The sequence below is a fragment of the Pyrus communis genome, chromosome 8 (genome assembly GCF_963583255.1).
Source record: "Pyrus communis chromosome 8, drPyrComm1.1, whole genome shotgun sequence".
Lineage (NCBI taxonomy): Eukaryota > Viridiplantae > Streptophyta > Magnoliopsida > Rosales > Rosaceae > Pyrus > Pyrus communis.
In genome coordinates this window covers 6,378,563-6,398,085 of record NC_084810.1, presented here as the reverse complement: position 1 = coordinate 6,398,085, position 19,523 = coordinate 6,378,563, and the positions used below count along the sequence as shown (strand labels likewise).

Sequence of the window (19,523 nt, the reverse complement as noted above, 5' to 3'; positions counted from 1 at the left end):
TCCCTCAATGTAAACTAAAGTAGTAATATCGCTTGTATTTAAAATAGTAATTAAGATAATTGATATGATACTAAAACCTGATGATGCAAAGTGAAAAAAATTGTAATTTTATGACGCAATTAAAAAAAACACCTAAAATGTAACTAGCCTAAAATAAGATAATGTATCATAGCGAAGTTTTGGTGAAGTCAAGTCAAAGATTACCCATCCTATCCCTCTCATCTTCTGTGCAACTATAGACATAGGTAGTGGTGGCCGGACTTGAGGAAGGGGTTGATAGAAACCAAAGCTACACGTATTGTGAGAGCTTTGATTATTAATGTTATCGGAAATGCATGCCGGCTGGTGATCTTGTCCCAGAATGTTATAGGAACAAAACTACTCTGATCGGCTCCAATTGTAGAACGAGGGTGGGCAAAAGTAGTGATTAGGGTTTGGTTTAAAAATGGGGCAATATATTGGAGCTGGTCTGGTTGAAATTTGTTTTTGATCATTGATTTGTAAAACGTCAAGTGGCTTTTGTTGAACATTATCGTTTGAAGGAAACTTAGGATACGACGATAGCAGTCTGCGTTGACATGATAATAAAGGAGCGTCTAAATTGAGGTCTGGATCCATTACAGGTCCAATTCCGAGAAAATTCAAAATATTAAGATTCGAAAATTGAAATCTGTTTGGTAACTATTTTTAGTTTTTAGTTTTAAGAAAAAAATTAAAATTGAAAACTATTTTTTTTTTTTTTTTTAAATTTGGCATTGAATTTTCACTTTTTGGTTTTCAGTTTTATGAAATTTGAAAATGTTATCGAACACAATTTCAATAAATTTAAAAAAAGTGAAGACTGAAACAAAATGGCTAACCAGCAAGTGGCCTAGCAGTAAAGGTGGGACTGCAGCTCTCCAAAAAGACAAAGAAAATGTGGGAGGTCCTGCGTCCGATGCTTCGAGTGGGTGAGTCTGCGTAACTGTGGTCACGTGTAAGGTGAAATTCCTGATAACCTCTTTGGACCCAAAAGAGGTGAATAACCGTGGTTTACCACCAGTTGTCCCTCTTTTATTTAAAAAAAAAAAAAAAGGGGGTATCGTTTGATGCCTTAGCGGATTATGTGGGCTACTATTACAAAAGGGTTTTGAAGGTTTCGGCCCATCCTAGCAGCCAGCTTTTGAGTCCACCTCCAGTCCGACGCAGTTTCCCGCCATCACGTGGCGTGTTCAAGCTCAGCACCCACTAAAAGACAATATACCCTACCTCACACGATGACCACCCTTATACCTACTCCATTATATTCCGAATTTGAAAATCGATGGGCAAAAATAACCCCAATTTTCGACGAACTCGTTCATTTCTCACCTTAAATAAAAAATTGAAAAAAAACCAAAATTCCATGCAATTCCGCAAATTTCTCAAATTAATTAGATAACACGGAGGACAAAATCATGCGAAGATTCTAATTCCTTTCCCTCTCCCGATCCAGGCAATGCTCTGATGATGATCTGATTGATTCCTTGTCCCAATCAGAGATTCGGAATATCAGAGCATTGCTTGGCATCGAAACAGTGGCTTTTGTCTTTTCAATTTTTTATTGCTTGGAAATTTCTCTGAAACTTCTTCAGGTAAAGCAATCGATGACCCTTTATCTTTATATCCTCTGCCGCCTTTTTAACTCCTCGGATTGGCTGATTGTTTTGTCCTCCGCAATCCCCACAACCCCTGTTTGGTTGCTGAGAAAAAAACTGGAGGAAAATTCTGACCACCATTTTGTTTTTTCTGAGTCAAAGCTTTAAAACCCCCTCTTTTTTTTGACACAGAAATGGAGTTTCTGAACCGGGTTTCTGGCAGTTCTAGGAATCGCTTGGCATCCCACATTCATAGTTTTCTTGCTAAGAGGTTGGATTTTTGAAAGTTTGGAACTTTAATTGATCGAATTATAGTGTTTTTGTTGTTATTACTTTTTTGGGTTTGATCATTGTCATTGATTTGAAATTGGGATTTGATGATTGAAAAACACTGCCAGTTGGGATATGATGATGGGTGATACGAAAACTGAGGATAAGTTGAGGGACTTTTACATTCCGAATTACATACTTGTGAGTGGAGCCGATATGCCAAAAGTTCGAATTGTGCCTTCGTGTCCGGTCATTGTGTTTGTTAATGCCAAAAGTGGTGGTCAGCTTGGAGGTGAACTTCTTCTTACGTATCGTTCCCTTCTCAATGAAAACCAGGTTTACTTATAGGCTGCACCGCAGCTACTTCTAATTTTGCTTCGTGGATTTACATGTTTTTTTGAGTTTGAAGTAATGGGATGATTGGCTTGACTCATTTTTCAGGTTATTGACTTGGGAGAAAAGGCTCCTGACAAGGTGCTACACAAGCTTTATGTAACTTTAGAAACTCTCAAGAGCGGTGGAGATGTTTTGGCTGCTGAAATCGAGAAGAGGTTAAGAATAATCGTGAGTTGAGCTTTTATGTTACTGAAATTTTGAAACCTGTGTTGTTCTAAATGGCCATGATTTCATTCTGTATTGTTTCTGAATTGATAGACACTTGAATTGATAGGTTGCAGGTGGAGATGGTACGGCGGGCTGGCTCCTCAGTGTAGTTTCTGATCTTAAACTACCTAACCCACCTCCGATTGCCCCAGTACCATTAGGAACTGGAAACAACCTCCACTTCGCATTTGGTTGGGTAATACTCTGTTTGCCACCCTTGTGTGTTTCAGTCTATTATTTATGGTAATTGTTTGGCTTCTTCTGGATGTGCATTAACTCAACTCAGCCGTAGCTTTGTAAACTCATCAGATTTTTAATTCACAGGGGAAGAAAAATCCTGGCACAGACCGTCAATCTGTGCAGTATTTCTTGAATCAAGTGAAGATTGCAAAGGAAATGCAAATTGACAGGTGAAATATATTGACTTTGAATTTAGAATTAGTCAGCTTTTTAAAATATACACATGTAACAGGTCCGTACGGCCTACATTACTGCTCAATGAATCAATACTCTTCAGTGAATAGTTGAGACATAGTCTATTTATTTTACGTTTTGTCTTTGGTATATCAGCTGGCACATAATAATGAGAATGATATCTCCAACGGAGGATTCTTGTGACCCTATCGCACCTCTTGAACTACCCCATTCTTTACATGCATTTCATCGGGTCTCCCAAAATGATACACTCAATATGGTATGATTTCCGTTTCCTGGTCAAGTGCCAATCGGAAAATTGATAACTCAATTCATATATCATTTTTTTGTTAGCTTCATTTGTAACACGATTAGGTAAACATACTGCCAAAATTGTTGGCTGTTCTCAGGAGGGTTACCAGACTTTTCGCGGCGGCTTTTGGAACTATTTTAGCATGGGTAAGAATGCAAGAATGTCTTTCGAATTCTGCTTGTGTGTTGTGAGGAAGGGATCTGAGGATAACATTTAAATATATTTTAAAGTTCAATAACATAACCTCCAAGGGTTAAGGAGAAATGAAATAAAGTAAGCATAATATCATGCTCGTTTCAAGCATCTCTATGTTATGTGCGGGCATAATTTCATAGTAACATACAATCAGATAAATGACGTCTTGCATAGTCTGCCATATATTGAGATATAAGGCTTATATGACATGCTATGGAGAGGAATGGTGGTAATTGGGTAGTTATTCATAAAGGAATTGTTTTTTGAAGATATAGCTGTCGATGTGCAGGGTAATTAAGTTATGCCCCCTGTTGTATTGTTGATGCTATAAGTTAAAGTTAAAAAAGAAAGAAAAATCTGATCTTATATTTACACTGTGTTGCCCTTCCTAAAGTTTCGAAGTAGATATTGGTTTGGTTCATATGTAGTGACAAGAACTCATACGGAGTGCAGTTTCTGGGTTTTCTGACAAATATATTTTGTTTTATACAGGAATGGATGCTCAAATATCATATGATTTTCATGCACAGAGGAAGTTGCATGCTGAAAAGTTTAGAAACCAGTTAGTTAATCAAGTACTAAATTATTTTCTGAATCTTTAACATCATGATCCAAAGTAGATTAGCGTAAAATAATGTCTATTTATTTATCACTAATTTTAATGAATGAAGTCTTCATCCATCTAATATGATGGTTACCTAATCAGGGTTTTCATTTGTTCTGGATTCTAAGCGTTAAAAAGTTGTTTTGGTGTCTAGGTGTTTCCATCTGTTACTACATGGGTCTAACTTGTCCTGATAAGTCATAAATTTTCTACTTTTCATAATTCTTTGATTTTGTAATTTGTTCAGGGTACTTACTTGAAGCTTGGATGTACACAAGGTTGGTTTTGTGCTTCTCTTTCGCATCCAGCTTCACGGTTAGTCTTCTAGCAACTGTATGTAACATTTGGAATTTTACTTTTATTGTTCTCAGTTGCACATGATACATCTTCTGGTTTTTCTTTTTATATTTCATAACAGTAGTACAATTTCTTGTAAAAAAATGGGCAGAAATTTCATAATAAAAAAATTCAAATTTATTGACCATCTACTTGACATCACCACTTTTGGACTCACCATTCAGTATTTGCACTCCCCCACTCGACTTAAACCAATCGTCGCCTTTCCATTGAACCTCACTCACCATGCCTAGTCTAAGTTTTAGTTATTGAAAGAATTGGCTCGTGACAGATATATGATTTGCATAGTTTCGAGTGAAGACTAGTGAGTTATAGCCCAATTTGCGGTAAAAAAGACGAAAAAAGAAACCAATAAGTGACTCTTCTTGTTCTCTTTATTTTTGCAATGATCCGAAATCAGGATTGGTGAATTCATTTAAACATTCTGAGACCTATGTTTATCAACCATTCTTCAAGTTAGCCTTCTGTTTGGATGTCTATGTTAGTGACAATGCCCATAATCTCAACACAGGAACGTAGCACAGCAGATAAAGCTTAGGATCATGAAAAGACAAGGTCATTGGGAGGATGTCCTCATACCTCGCAGGTAATACAAAAGATCTGTTTTAAATTTTCGTTAGCTGTTATGCCTCTCTTAATCTCTAAAGCGACTTATCCCAAAGGTTGTTTTGACCCTTTGTTTTTCAGATTATGTTGTGTAGCATTACATTTTGCATACTTCATTTAAACGAAATGGTACAATGAGTCCCAGGCACATTGTTGATTAGAATGATATGTATGATATTTTGTTGAACATTAATTAACTGAATCAACTTATGGGACAAACTACATCGTCTCCACGTCCATCTTTTCCTATTTTTCGGATTAACATTATTAGCCTTTCCATAATCTTTAAATTTCCATCTTTTATCTTTGATGTATAGCATCAGGTCTATTGTTTGCCTCAACTTACCCAGTTTTTCTGGTGGTCTTGATCCATGGGGGAAACCAAATAGGAAGAAAATGCAATATGTGAGTTCCGTTTGCTCCCCTTATCTGTTCAGACATATTGGTTCTCTCCAAAATTCCAATTGAAAAGTGTAGCAATTTTTCTTGCCAACACTTTTTAATGATTTTTTTCAAATAATGTCTGCTTAACAGCGGGATTTAACTCCTCCATATGTGGATGATGGCCTCATTGAAATTGTTGGTTTTAGAGATGCCTGGCATGGTCTTGTGTTACTTACTTCTAAGGGACATGGGACTCGTATTGCACAAGTACGATAAGTATATCCTCCACTGATCATTCAATGCTGCAGTCATCTTTAGATAAACACAAATCAAACTAGTTTGTAGGATCATCGTTTGAAGAATTCATCTTTATTTCTGTTTCTTGTCGTTCTCTCTTCCTTTGGTTGTAGGCAAACAGAGTACGTTTCGAGTTTTGCAAGGGTGCAGCTGACCATACATTCATGAGAATTGATGGGGAGCCATGGAAACAGCCTCTTCCAGCTGATGATGACACAGTGGTTGTAGAAATTTCTCACTTTGGCCAAGTGAGCATGCTTGCCACACCACTAAATCGTTCCCAAAGCATACATGAACCCCTGTCACCAGTGGGCTCCCACGATGAGGATGATGATAGTATTGACGAAGAATATGCAGATGCAGAAGAAATGGAAGAGAGGAGGAAGTTTGGTGCATCTGAGACGTTTAAATTTCCTGACGGGGCTGACATAGCTTGACTTAGTTAAGCCCTTAATTGCTCACAAGGTCAACCTGCATTGCTGGTTCGCGAAACTTGAGATAGGTTTTGTCTAACAGAGTCTATCAGGGCCTCAATTTGAAATCTCACCATCCTGACACATGCTATTTTGCGGATTGTGCGCATACATAATTCTAGTAACATCTGGTGAATTCGGATTCAGATTCGAAATCCACTTCTTTACCTGAAAATCGCTTGATTGTATAGGGCATATATACTCGATTCTGTAACCGTAGGTATTAATCCTTTAGCTTGTGCAGCAAAACTCTGGTATTTAAGGCTATATAAGAAGAGTGCTCTACTGCCTGTCTGTATTTACAAGCTTCTTAGTTACGGAATGCTCTTGCAAAAATTGCATCTCAGGTAAAATTATAAGGGGTTTGAGGGCTTGAGCCATGCAACTTTAATGTCCTTTTCTGTTATACAAAAGCAAAACTAGGAAACTGAAACCCCCATTGTACCCATGTGTTGTAACTTTACAAATGGCGAGGATATGTGTTCTTGCAAATGCCGTGGCTCGTAGAATGACCAAGTTGGCTTTACTTTTTTATCTCAGCATTATTTGTTGGAGGAACTTTCGGATTTTACTTTCTTAATCTAGAAGAATGGTTACTTTCTTTAGCCTAGAATAATGTGTCAAGAATGAGTATTGAGGAGAATTTTTTGTAAGTGCGTAGTATTCAAACGGACATGAAAAAATGTCATTTCCTCCATTTGTATTATGTCATGTGGAGTACCGCTTAAATATTCGGTACTTAAAAAAATCTATCTGTCTTAAAGATATTCATCCACGGAAATATCACATTATATGGGTTATCCTCCTTTCTACCATCTGGATTAGCCTTGTATTCTCAATTATATCGTTTTGTGACTTTTGTTTTCCAGCTATCTTGCTGTCATGCATCGAATAATCTGATATCGACTACTCAAGTTTCTATCGAAATTTGGCGTAGCGTGTAAAGTCTTATTCAATGTGTTTGTATGTGATGGATTAAGACCTGAACAATATTTTAGCCAATTAAACTGAGAAAGCTATGCACATTCTGCTAATTGAGCCCTTTCTTTCTTGTACGGTTTCATTCAAAAAGGAATTTAGGTCAAAAATGTTTATTAAAACAAAGGTATGATCATACAAAAATATGAATTCTAGCAACCTTTTCATTTGGACATTCTCGTTTTACTTTTTTTTAGTTCTCTTTGTTGTCTTGCAATGTTGTTTAAAGATCAGAACGATTTACTTTATCAATCACCGTTTAAAGATCATTTATGCAAAAAATGAACTAAATTTGAAATCGTTTAGTCATCTAATTGTGATCCAATGAATAGATGAACCATGTTTCTCATTTAAACAACAAAATTTTGACAACATTAACCAAACAAATGATTTCTAATTTGGTTGGTTTTTTGGTAGAGTTGATCTTTAAAAAGTGATCTAGAAAAAGAATTGTTTAGATCTCCAAACCCCATTACAAAATTGGTAAAAGAGCCAAAAAAATTGAAATAAAGAGGTTGCTAGCATTTACCTACAAAAAGTTACTTGCAAAAAAATAATTGAAAATACGAGACTACATTTTAGATTTTTAGCCCAGGAGCTGTATAATTGACCTAAAATCAAAGACCCCTCTACCAAAAACAGAAAAAGTCATTTAGTACTACGATCTAGTGATATTCCTCTCTGTTCATAAGTCCATCTCCAACCCTGGCCTATAACCTATTTTTCCCCCCTATTCCCCCCTCAAATCCAACGCAACCCAAGCTTAAAATTGGACCTAAAACCTAAAATCTAAAACAAAGCTAGATTTAACCATGATTAGTGGGTTGGCCCATCGTATATGTATATTTTATTTAGTTTTATATTTATAAATTCATTGAATTGAACGGTTAAGATCTAATTTGACGAAATTTAACGGTCCAAATTTAAACGGCTAAAGTAATTAAAAAAAAATCTTTTATGTGTTATATATATTTTTTTCATAGTGTTTAACGAGTTTCATGGCGTCAGTTAGTGATTTTTCAGTATTTGTCAGAAACTAAATATTTTTAAGTTAAAATGTTCATAAAATTAAATTGGGATAGTCTACATAATTTTTTCTTTTAAAAAAGTTACTTTAAGAAAAAAAATTTGCCTAAATTCATTCTTTAATAATCTGGGGCTAAAATTTTAGGCCAAAATGGTTAGAGCAGAAAAGCTATTTTTGGATTAAAACCTAAATTTTTTGGGCTAAAAAGTTTAGGTTTTAAGCTAAGGGTTGGAGATGGTTTTAAGTTCGATTCTTGCCAAGGCGAATTTGAAAGCCTTTGTTAGGCTTAATCCACTCCTACTCCCACAGTCATTTAGAGTAAATAATATTGTTTGTTATAAAAAAAAAATTAAAAATAAACATAAAATAAAATAAATAAATAAATAAAAACAAGAAAAGCGCGTGGCTTTGCACATTGTTTTGCAACCCTATTAGTGTTACCACAGACTTGTTGCCATGATACTGGCGGTTGTGCCTTGATTTTCACTCCCCTTTTCCTATTAGCTTCCTCTCTCTCTCTCTCTCTCTCTCTCTCTCTCTCTCTCTCTCTATATATATATATATATGCATCAATAAATTCAAGAAACCTCAGATTCAGATTTCTCATTTCATACTCTCCCTTTCAAGTTCAAACTTTAACCTGTAAGATCTTTGATCGCAGCAAAACCGGCAAACAAACAGAAAAAATGAGTGCAGGGTGCAAAGCTTGGATTGTGGCAGCAAGTATTGGAGCAATTGAGGCATTGAAAGACCAAGGAGTCTGCAGGTGGAATGGGGTTCTGAGATCAGTCCACCAACATGCCAAGAACAACATCAGATCCTATTCCCAAGTCAAGAAACTCTCCGACTCTTCGTCTTCTGCAATTTCTATGAAGATGCAAAGATCACAGGAAGACAAGTTGAGAAAAGTCATGGAATTGAACTGTTGGGGTCCTAATACCATAAGATTTTAGATTTTAATTATGTAATTTAGATTTAGGGTTTATGAGTATTGGATTATATGTCATCCCCTTCATCATGAGAATTAAACGACTTAATTTCATTGCTCATTGGACAAAAATGGCGTTGTAAAATTTTGATCAGTGTTCTGGTGATTGTTTTAAACCCTTCACTTATTTAACAAATCCATGAACAGGAACCATGAACTCTTCCGGTAGATCCATATCATAAAAGCAGTCTTAACATGGATTTGATGAATTTTAAGATTATCTTTTGCTGCAATAGCAATCAATTAACATACAGATGGATGTCATCCTTTTGGCTCGTGTGTATATATATCAAAGCACAATCAACAATTTAGGATAGGAAACCACATCCTTAGACTTTAAGAATATGATAGGAAGGCTGTTGGCCTTACCAACTCATATGATGTCATATTTAACTTCTTAACAAGTTATTTTCGAGGATGCCCATGGTATTGCTTGCTCCATTAGGCACGTTGAGTGGAACCATATTTACCGTGAGGCTAACTTTGTCGCAGACGTATTGACTCACATTGGTCTTTTTGTGGAACCTCCACATGTTTGGGGTCACTACTTACCTAGTGCCCTCATTGCTTTTAACTTTGATTGTATTGGAAAACGATTGTAGTCGTGGCTTTTCGCTTTAATGCCAGTTCTGTTGAAACTTTGTGTTTATTTTAAAACCCTAGTTATCATTTTATTCAGAAACTAGCTCTCCTATTTTTATGGTTGACCACTTGTATTTTATCAAACATATTTTGGTTTTGAAGATAAAGGAAAAGACTTAGCCTTCCTCAACTAGGTGATCACTTCCGGATTTTTTGGCCTGATTCTTAGGGCCACATTTCCCTCAACCTCTTCAACGTTAAACTTTGGTTTTTCTATATAAATTCGAGGACTTCTCTTTAGTCGATAGATAAGAAAAAGAAATTGAAAAAACCTAGCTAATAACACTGAGTATTTTGAGCAACTAAAGGGTGAGTGTTTTCGAATCTTCCTCAGTGCAAAGGAAGGTCTAGATAGAGGGATTCTGGGCTATTTTATCCTGGGGACGATGTGGTGTTATTCGAACTGCTTGCACACATTGGGTAGAGCTGCGAAACGTCTTAAAGAAAGCGACATTGTTTGCGACTCAACCCAAGACAAATTGTCATTTTACGTTCTTCATTCTTTGGTAATATTGTTCCTTTTTTTTATTGTGCAGCAACTCTAACAATTTTAAGACGATCGATTTCTGCAATGGAGAATGAAAACAACACTTTTACTAATGATCTAAACAAACCTATCAATTTTGAAGGACTCCACTTCAAACGTTGGAGGCAAAATATGTTATTTTTCCTAACCACCAAGAAACTTGCCACCCACTACACGTCTAAAATGCCATCACTTCCTGATCAACCCACTGCGAAACAGTTCAAGTTGTTTCAATCCTGGACTGACAATGACTTTCTCTGCAAGAATTATGTCTTGAATGGATTATGTGATGACCTATATGATTACTACTCTTCTTGTAAGACAACTAAAGAATTATGGGATGCTCTCCAGAAGAAGTACGACACTGAATAAGTAGGAGCAAAGAAATTTGCAGTCAGCCGCTACATGAAGTTTCAAATGGTGGATGACAAATCAGTGGAAGTGTAATTACACAAACTGCAGAAGATTGCTCATAAGATCATCACTGAGGGCATGAATCTGGATGAACAATTCCAGGTTGCTGTGATCATAGACAAGCTCTCACCAAGTTGGAAGGAGTTCAAGAAGGATCTGCGGCACAAGAAAAAGGAATTCTCGCTGGAAAGCCTAATCACTCGCCTTCTAATCGAGGAAGAAGCCAGGAAACAAGATATGAGGGAAGAAGTGTTGGTTGTTGAAAACAACAACAATCTCAAGAAAACTCATTCGAGGACTCATGCAGCAGTAGTGCTCAAACCCACAAGTAAGAATATGAAGAATTCCACTAAGAATCGTAGCAACAACAAAAACCCTCAAAACTTCTAGAATCCTCAACGAAGTCAGAATAGGAAGGTACCCCCCCTCACGAGATGAAGATACTATGCCATTTTTGTGCTACAATTATGACAAACCTGGGCACTTGGTTAGGAAATGTCGCAACAAATGTCGGATTACTCCTCAAGCTAATCTGACTGAGGATCAACTTATTGCTATGATATCAGAGGTTAACATAGTTGACGGATCCAAAGGGTGGTGGGTAGACACTGGAGCTTCGCGCCATGTTTGCCATGATCGCAGACTTTTCAAGTCCTATTCTGAAGCTGAGGACATAAGGGTTTTGTTGGGTGACTCTCACTCAATGAATGTTGCTGGAACTGGTGAAGTAGAGCTAAAATTCACCTCGGGGAAGACTGTCATTCTGAAAGATGTATTGCATGTTCTAGAAATAAGGAAGAACCTGGTTTTAGGTTATCTAATCAACAAGGCTGGATTTACTCAAACTATTGGGGCTGATATGTATACTCTCACAAAGAATGATGTTTTGTGGGAAAGGGGTATGCCACTGATGGGATGTTCAAATTGAATGTTGATGCCATGAATAAAATTGTTTCTTCTGCTTACATGTTGTGTTCATTTAATGTTTGGCATGCAAGACTTTATCACGTAAATAAAAGGCTAGTAAAACAAATGAGTAACTTAGATTTACTACCATAACTTTTACTTAATAATTTTGAGAAACATGAGTTCTGTAGTCAAGCTAAGATAACTAAAGCTCCACATAGGTCAGTTCTTAGAGAGATTGAATTACTAGACCTGATACATTATGATATTTGTGAATTCGATGGTGTAGTAACTCGAAATGGAAAACGATACTTCATAACTTTCTTAGATGATCATTCAAACTACTATTTTGTCTACCTAATGAAACATAAAAATGAAGCCCTAGACATGTTTAAATGTTTCATAAGTGAAGTAGAAAACTAGTTTAACCGAAAAATTAAAAGGTTGCAAAGTGATAGAGGACAAGAGTATGAATCTAGAGCTTTCACTGAATTTTGTAAGAAACTAGGAATTATACATGAAACCACTACTCCTTATTCCCCAGAAGTGAACGACAAAGCTGAGAGAAAAAATAGAACACTTAGTGAACTGACTGTGGCTGTTTTACTTAACTCAGGGAGTGCTTCATATTGGTGAGGTGAAATACTTTTGACTATTTGTTATGTACTCAATAAGGTTCCCTCTTCGAAAACCAAAATTCCACCTTATGAAATCTGGAAAAATAAGAAACCAAATGTATCTTGCTTGAGAACTTGGGGCTGTTTGGCCTACGTAAGAAAACCTGACCCTAAAAAATCAAAGTTAGCTACTAGAGCTTTTGAATGTGTGTTCATTACTTATGCATACAATAGCAAAGCATATAGGTTTTATGATTTGAAAAACCATGTTGTTATTAAATCTAATGATGCTGATTTCTTTGAAGATAAGTTTCCTTTCAAGTCAAGAAATAGTGGGGGCTCTAGTACTGTTATTATTAGGGCTGGAAAAATTTCCCGAAAATCCCAAACCAAACCGAAAAAGGCCCGAACCCAAACTGAAAAATCCCAAACCAAAACCATCCCGAAAAATACCGAAATTTTTGGTAAGGGATTGGTTTCCAAATCCCATTTGTTCGTTAATCCCGAAAAATACTGAAGTATTCGATTTCCTATTGACTTTTGGGTTTCGGTTCCCATTTCCCAACTCAAAAAGCAAAGCCTTTTGGCTCCCACTAACAGAAGGCACAAAATAATATTAATAAAAAAAAACAAGAAAAGTAAAGGCACAAAATTCAATTGGCTTTCAGACTTCCCAACTCAAAAGAAGGCTCCTATTTCCCAACTCAAAAGAATGAGCCTTTTGGCTCCCATTAACAGAATGAGGAAGGAGCAGAGAGATGAATGAGCAGAAAGAGGATGGAGTAGCACTCTTTGTGTTGAGAAGCAGAGAGAGGAATGAGCTACTACTGGCGAAAGCTCTCTCAAATCTTTGAAGCTCTCTCGTCTCTAGTATCGACCCATTTCATTCTCTATCATCTCTAAAGCTTTCTTTGAATTAGGGTTCGAATGAGGATTTACAAATTAGGGATTTACGATTTCGAGCTTTTGATTGTTTCAATTTGGATTTGGATTTGGATTTCTTGATTAATTTTGTGGGGATTTCTAGATTAATTTTATGTGGATTTGGTTGATTTGGATTTCTAGATTTCCATGCTCAATTTCTGCTTTGCATGTTCGATTTCTTTTCTGCTTTGCATGCTCGATATGCAGGTTTGAATTGAATTTATCAACTTCTTCCATTAACAAGAAGCCAAATTTCTGCCCTACTGAAATCCCGAATTTATTTCAGGAATCCCGAAATTCGGTATTACCTAAGGATCAGTTTGGGATCGGGATTTGGATTTTCATCCTAAAAAGGATCGGTTTGGGATTTAGGATTCCATTTTCGGGATGGGATCCCATACCGAACTAGCCCTAGTTATTATGGATGCACCTAGAGTTAATGGAAATGCTATAATTGATTCAACCGAAACTGATCTCGAGCCAAGGAAAAGTAAAAGAATCAAAGTAGCCAAGGACTTTGGTTCAGACTTTCATGCTTATACTTTGGAAGAAGATCCAAGAACTCTTCAAGAAGCATTGACCTCGTTGGATGCAGACTTATGGCAAGAAGCCATAAATGATGAAATGGATTATCTCGAATCCAATAAGACTTGGCACTTAGTAGATCTTCCTCCAGGGTGCAAGGCTATCAGTTACAAATGGGTGCTAAAGAGAAAGTTGAACCCCGATGGTACAGTGGAGAAGTTTAAAGCCAAGTTAGTAGCTAAAGGTTTTAGACAAAGAGAAAATGTTGATTTCTTTGACACTTATTCACCAGTCACTAGAATAACTTCAATTCAAGTTTTGTTTGCTTTAGCTGCCATTAATAATCTTGTTGTGCATCAAATAGACGTTAAAACTACTTTCTTAAATGGTGATTTAGAAGAAGAGATATATATGGAACAACCTGAAGGTTTTGTAATACCTAAATAAGAACATAAAGTATGTAAGTTAGACAAGTCTCTCTATGGTTTAAAATAGGCACCAAAGCAGAAATGGCATGCTAAGTTCGATGGGTTACTTATCTCTAAAGGTTTTAAAATTAATGAAAGTGATAAATGTATCTATGCAAGGTCTAAAAATAATATGTGCACATTGATATGTCCGTATGTTGATGATTTGTTGATATTTGGATCCAATTTGCATGTTGTGAATGAAGTTAAAACTATGCTTTGTGATAACTTTGATATGAAAGACTTAGGTGAGGCAAATGTAATCCTTGGGATCAAGATTACTAAGTCTATGAAAGGTTTCTCTTTAGACCAATCTCACTACATTGAGAAAGTTCTAAAGAAGTACAACTACTTTGATTGTAAACTAGCATGCACTCCCTATGACTCTAGTGTGAAATTGTTCAACAACACTGGCATCAGTGTTAGACAACCTGAGTATGCGAGCATTATTGGTAGCCTTAGTTATGCTACTAATTACACTAGACCAGACATAGCTTATGTCATAGAGTGTTGTGCAGATTTACAAGCAGTCCTAATGATGAGCATTGGAGGGCTGTTTAAAGGGTAATGAGATATCTTAAGAGTACCATTAATCATGGTTTAAATTATGAGAGGTTTCTCGCTGTCCTTGAAGGGTATAGAGATGTTGATTGGAACACATTGTCAGAAGACTCCAAAGCCACGAGTGGCTACATCTTTAAGATAACAGGAGTTATAGTGTCATGGAAGTCTAAGAAACAGACAATATTAGCACAATCTACAATGGAATTAGAAATGATTGCATTAGCAACTGCCAGTGAAGAGGCAAGGTGGCATAGAGATTTACTTTCCGACACTTCATTATGGGAAAAACCTAGACCAGCAGTTCTCATTCATTGTGATTGCACTGCAACTATTGCAAAGATTGAGAATCAATATTACAATGGTAAAAGACATCAAATACGTCGAAAACATAGCATAATCAGAGGGTTTCTCTCTAATGGGGCTGTTCGAATGGATCATGTAAGGTCCGAGCATAATATTGTTGATCCTTTAGCAAAATGATTAGCTTGTGAGAAAGTTTGGAAAACCTCCAAAGGAATGGGGTTAATGCCCTTGGATAATTGAGTCACTTGTGATGGTAACCTAACCAATGGACTAGAGATCCCAAGAAATTAGTTCAAAAGGTAATAACAAGTCATGAAGTGATATGGAATCATGCTATGATATTGAGTAATGTCATTTTAATCACTTACGGAAGCATGACATCCTATGGCGATTGGAAGGATGAGTTTGTGATCTCTTAATGAGAACTTACTCTTTTTGAGTGGGACATCTAGCTATAGGAATGTCCTTGATAGTTTCACCTATGTGATGATGAAGGTGAGGCCTCTAACTGAGAAGTTTAGGGGCAAACTTCTTAACGTTATCACTAAATAGGGATACAAGCACAAGGCTGAAACGTGCTGGCTACGAACTTCACCCGTAGAAGAGTTGTGTGTTCTTTGTCGTCAGAGGTAGAGTTCAAAACCAAGTGTTACTCTTGTTGTTCTGAGCACTGACACTATATACTGGTTCAAGTTGATTAACACATGTGCTTAAGCATAACTCTATAACTTGATTGCTCAATGAACAAATTTTGTTTTTAAATAAACAAGTAGGGGATTGTTGAAACTTTGTATTTATTTTAAAACCCTAGTTATCGTTTTATTCAGAAACTAGCTCTCCTATTTTTATAGGTATTTTATCAAATAGATTTTGGTTTTGAAGATAAAGGAAAAGACCTAGGCTTCCTCAACTAGGTGATCACTTCCAGATTTTTTGGCCTGATTCTTAGGCCACCTTTCCCTTAACCTCTTCAACGTTAAACTTTGGTTTTTCTTTATAAATTCGAGAACTTCTCTTTAGTCGATAGATAAGAAAAAAAAACTGAAAAAACCTAACTAATAACACTGAGTATTCTGAGCAACTAGAAGGTGAGTGTTTTCAGATCTTCCTCAGTGCAAAGGAAGGTTTAGACAGAGGGATTCTGGGCTGTTTTATCCTAGGGATGACGTGATGTTATTCGAACTGCTTGCACACATTGGGTAGAGCTGTGAAACGTCTTAAAGAAAGCGACATTGTCCGCGACTCAACCCAAGATAGATTTTCATTTTGCGTTCTTCATTCCCTGGTAATTTACAAAATATGATTTAAATTGATGATCTCTCTAGCATTACCCTTGAATAATATGGACTACTCAAGTTTCTATAGAAATTTGGTGTAAAGTCTTATTCAATGTGTATGTGATGGATTAAGACCTAAGCAATATTTTAATTTGAATAATACTAGGGAGATTAAATTTTTAAACTAAATTTGCAAACTAAATGATGTGTCATTAATAGAAAATAAGCGTGTTAATCAATAGTTAAGTAATAATCTAATTATCAATATTTACACCATTTAGTTTATAAATTTAGTCTCCCTAACATTACCCTTTTAATTTAGTTTGAACTATGAAGGAGAAACTAGAACTTAGAAACTAGAAGCAATCTTGTGGAAAAATGAGTAAATTATATTAGTCAATTAAACTGAAAAAGCTATGCACACTGCTAATTTGCGACCTTTCTTTCTTACACGACTTAATTCAAAAAGGAATTTGGGTCAAAATGTGTATTAAAAAAAGTATGATTATACAAAAATGAGGAATATTACTGACCTTCCCATTTGCGACATTTTCGTTCTATTTTATTGGCTCTTCTCATTTTGCAATATTTTTTTGTTGATCATAATCATTTACTTTCTCGATTACCCTTTAAAGATTATTTATACAAAAAACTAGCTAAATCCAAATCATTTAATCATGTAATGGGTAACCAATAAATAGATGTAACATATTTCTCAATTAAACAACAAATTTTTTATAACGTTAATTAAACAGCTAAATAATTTCTACTTTGGTGATTTTTTTTAGAGTTGATCTTTAGAGGGTGATTTAGAAAGTGAACGGACTACATTTTCCTAAAAAAATCACTTATACAAAAATAGTAATAATACGAACTGCATTTTAAATTATTAACCCCTTACATTGGAGATAGCATAATTGACCTAAAATCAATGACCCCTAATTCAAATTTGGTGTTTTGGAATACCAAAAACAGAAAAACCGAAAAACAAGAAAAGCACGTGGCTATTGACTCCCACAAAGAGGAGCGTTTCACTACCCTACGAGTCATGACCTAAAAATGCATGAGCTTTTTGCCCATTGTTTTGCAACCGTATTTGCAAAGAGGAGCATCATGATTTTTGACACTCAGAGTTCAATTCATGGAAGTTCCCAGTTTTATCTCAATTAGCGCACAATGTATGATACCGGAGGAGTGCAAGTTGTCCAAAATGAACAAAGATTGACTCTGAGGCATGTGAGGTAAAAGTTTTTTTAATATGAAATAATCAAATATTTTTCTTATATTAGATGAAGTTCTATCCCGATTATGTACTTAATTTTAGCTTTATATATATATTATTTGTTTATTTTCTTTTTTCTAAGAGACAAGTTTATAATTTTAGAATATGAGAGGTTATTTAAAAAGAGGTATTCATCAATTTCCCCCCTGAATTTGTGACCATTGGCCAATTTCCCCCCTCAACTTTAATTTTGGCCAATTTCCCCCCTTAACTCTCATAATTAGTCAATTTCCCCCCTCAACTTTAATTTGGCCAATTTCCCCCCTCAACTCTCAAAATTAGTCAATTTGCACCTTACTGTTAATTTTTATTTTATTTTAATTTTCCATCTATTCTTTTCTTAATTTTCAATCTTTCTAATAACTTCCAACAAAGTACTAAAATTAACATAAACTCACCTGCATAATATAGGGTAAAATGTACAAAAACATAATATAGTTAGTATGTGATATGGGTTTATTATAAGAAAAAGTTATGAATCGGGTTTAAAGCATGTAGAAGAAGAAATAAGAACAAAAAGAAATAATAATCCTAAACTCATGGATCAGACCTATTTCAATAAAATGGGTTATTCTTAATAAGGAGTCGAAAATTATGAATAGACTAGCCATTTTTTCACTAAAGCTCGATTCTCCGCAATTTACTTGAACTTAGCTTTCACTTTTATAAAGAAAATTGTATTCACATACAAAAATTTACACATCAATCCTTTTCGTTATCAATTTTGTATAGTCAAAAATTAAATAAAATTACTCCATACTGATTTATTCAGACTAATAATACTATCTATGATAAATTGTAAAATTCTAAATTTTAATCTATTTGTAATAGGATAAAGATATAGGAACATGATTAACATTTTCTTACACACACTTGTTTAATTATGATCAAATTAAAAAATTAACATTAGGGTGCAAATTGACTAATTATAAGAGTTGAGGGGGGAAATTGGCTAAATTAAAGTTGAGGGGGGAAATTGACTAATTATGAGAGTTGAGGGGGGAAATTGGCCAAAATTAAAGTTGAGGGGGGAAATTGGCTAATGGTCACAAGTTCAGGGGGGAAATTGATGAATACCTCATTTTAAAAATAATAGTGGATGGGACAACGCATTTTAATTTTTTTAACTTTTTATGGTGTGTGTGATTATAGCGTGGGTGGGTCTAGCAGTTCTCAAATTTAATTGTGCACTCCAAATTTTTTATATTTAGAAAGAAAGACTCTCATGAAAAGTATATAATTAAATTTTTGATGTGCCAATAATAGTTACCTTTAAATAAAGTAAAAATAAAAACAAAATTGTTATCAAAACAATTATTTTTTTAATGTTGATATTCAATTTGTTCTCATAATGTTTGAACACAAGTTTCACTTGAGGTCTATTCGTAATTAAATTATTACCGAATCACACCAACTCAAATTCATATTTGATTTGTGGATTCCCTTGTTTTGGGATCGAATTCGTATCAAATCCCAACCCGTTGAATTGGTGAATGTGGAAAGGTAGCAAAACAATGACAAATTGAAAAATGAAATGAAATTAATTTAATTGATTCTTTATTGTGCAGCTAAATTAAAAATTTTGTTGTCACTTGTATTATTGTTTAGTGATATTCGTATTTACTTATAAGTAAGAGATCTTAAATTCTCATGAATAACGAATTCGATATTAAATTATGATTTACTCATTGTGTAACTTAACTCAAATCTGACATCTCGTGACCAAATTATGGTTAATTTAGCCCAAATCCAATATCTTAGGAAATATATCACTGTATTCAAATTTGAGTTTTTTTTTTTTTTTTTTTGGGTTAAACAATAGAGGGATGCACGTGGCTATGGAGGAGAACAACTTTTGCGTTTTCCCTTGGGCCGGATTAAAAAAAAAACAAGCATCAGCACGCCGTTTTGCGACCCGCGTCTTACCAATACCACCGGCTGAAGTCCCACC

General features: G+C 35.3%; 2 protein-coding genes across 3 annotated transcripts; both read left to right on the top strand.

Annotated features, from left to right (window-relative positions):
• Nucleotides 1–1,335: 1,335 nt before the first annotated feature.
• LOC137743447 (diacylglycerol kinase 1-like) lies at nt 1,336–6,430 on the top strand. 2 transcript variants are annotated; one of them, XM_068483336.1, is made up of 14 exons: nt 1,336–1,613; nt 1,809–1,887; nt 2,015–2,222; nt 2,328–2,450; nt 2,557–2,685; nt 2,814–2,899; nt 3,060–3,183; nt 3,314–3,362; nt 3,904–3,986; nt 4,263–4,330; nt 4,884–4,958; nt 5,296–5,383; nt 5,513–5,629; nt 5,773–6,430. In XM_068483336.1, the coding sequence occupies exons 2-14, from the start codon at nt 1,811–1,813 to the stop codon at nt 6,094–6,096; spliced, it is 1,551 nt and encodes a 516-aa protein (XP_068339437.1). In that variant the 5' UTR covers nt 1,336–1,613; nt 1,809–1,810; the 3' UTR covers nt 6,097–6,430. The 2 variants fall into 2 exon arrangements, with proteins under 2 accessions (XP_068339437.1, XP_068339438.1); XM_068483337.1 differs by lacking the exon at nt 1,336–1,613 and having other exon boundaries at nt 1,667–1,887; nt 2,015–2,178.
• An 8,283-nt stretch (nt 6,431–14,713) lies between these two features.
• Nucleotides 14,714–15,190, top strand: LOC137742851 (secreted RxLR effector protein 161-like). Its single transcript, XM_068482796.1, has one exon. It carries the CDS (start codon nt 14,714–14,716, stop codon nt 15,188–15,190), a length of 477 nt encoding a protein of 158 aa, XP_068338897.1.
• The last annotated feature ends 4,333 nt before the right edge of the window (nt 15,191–19,523 follow it).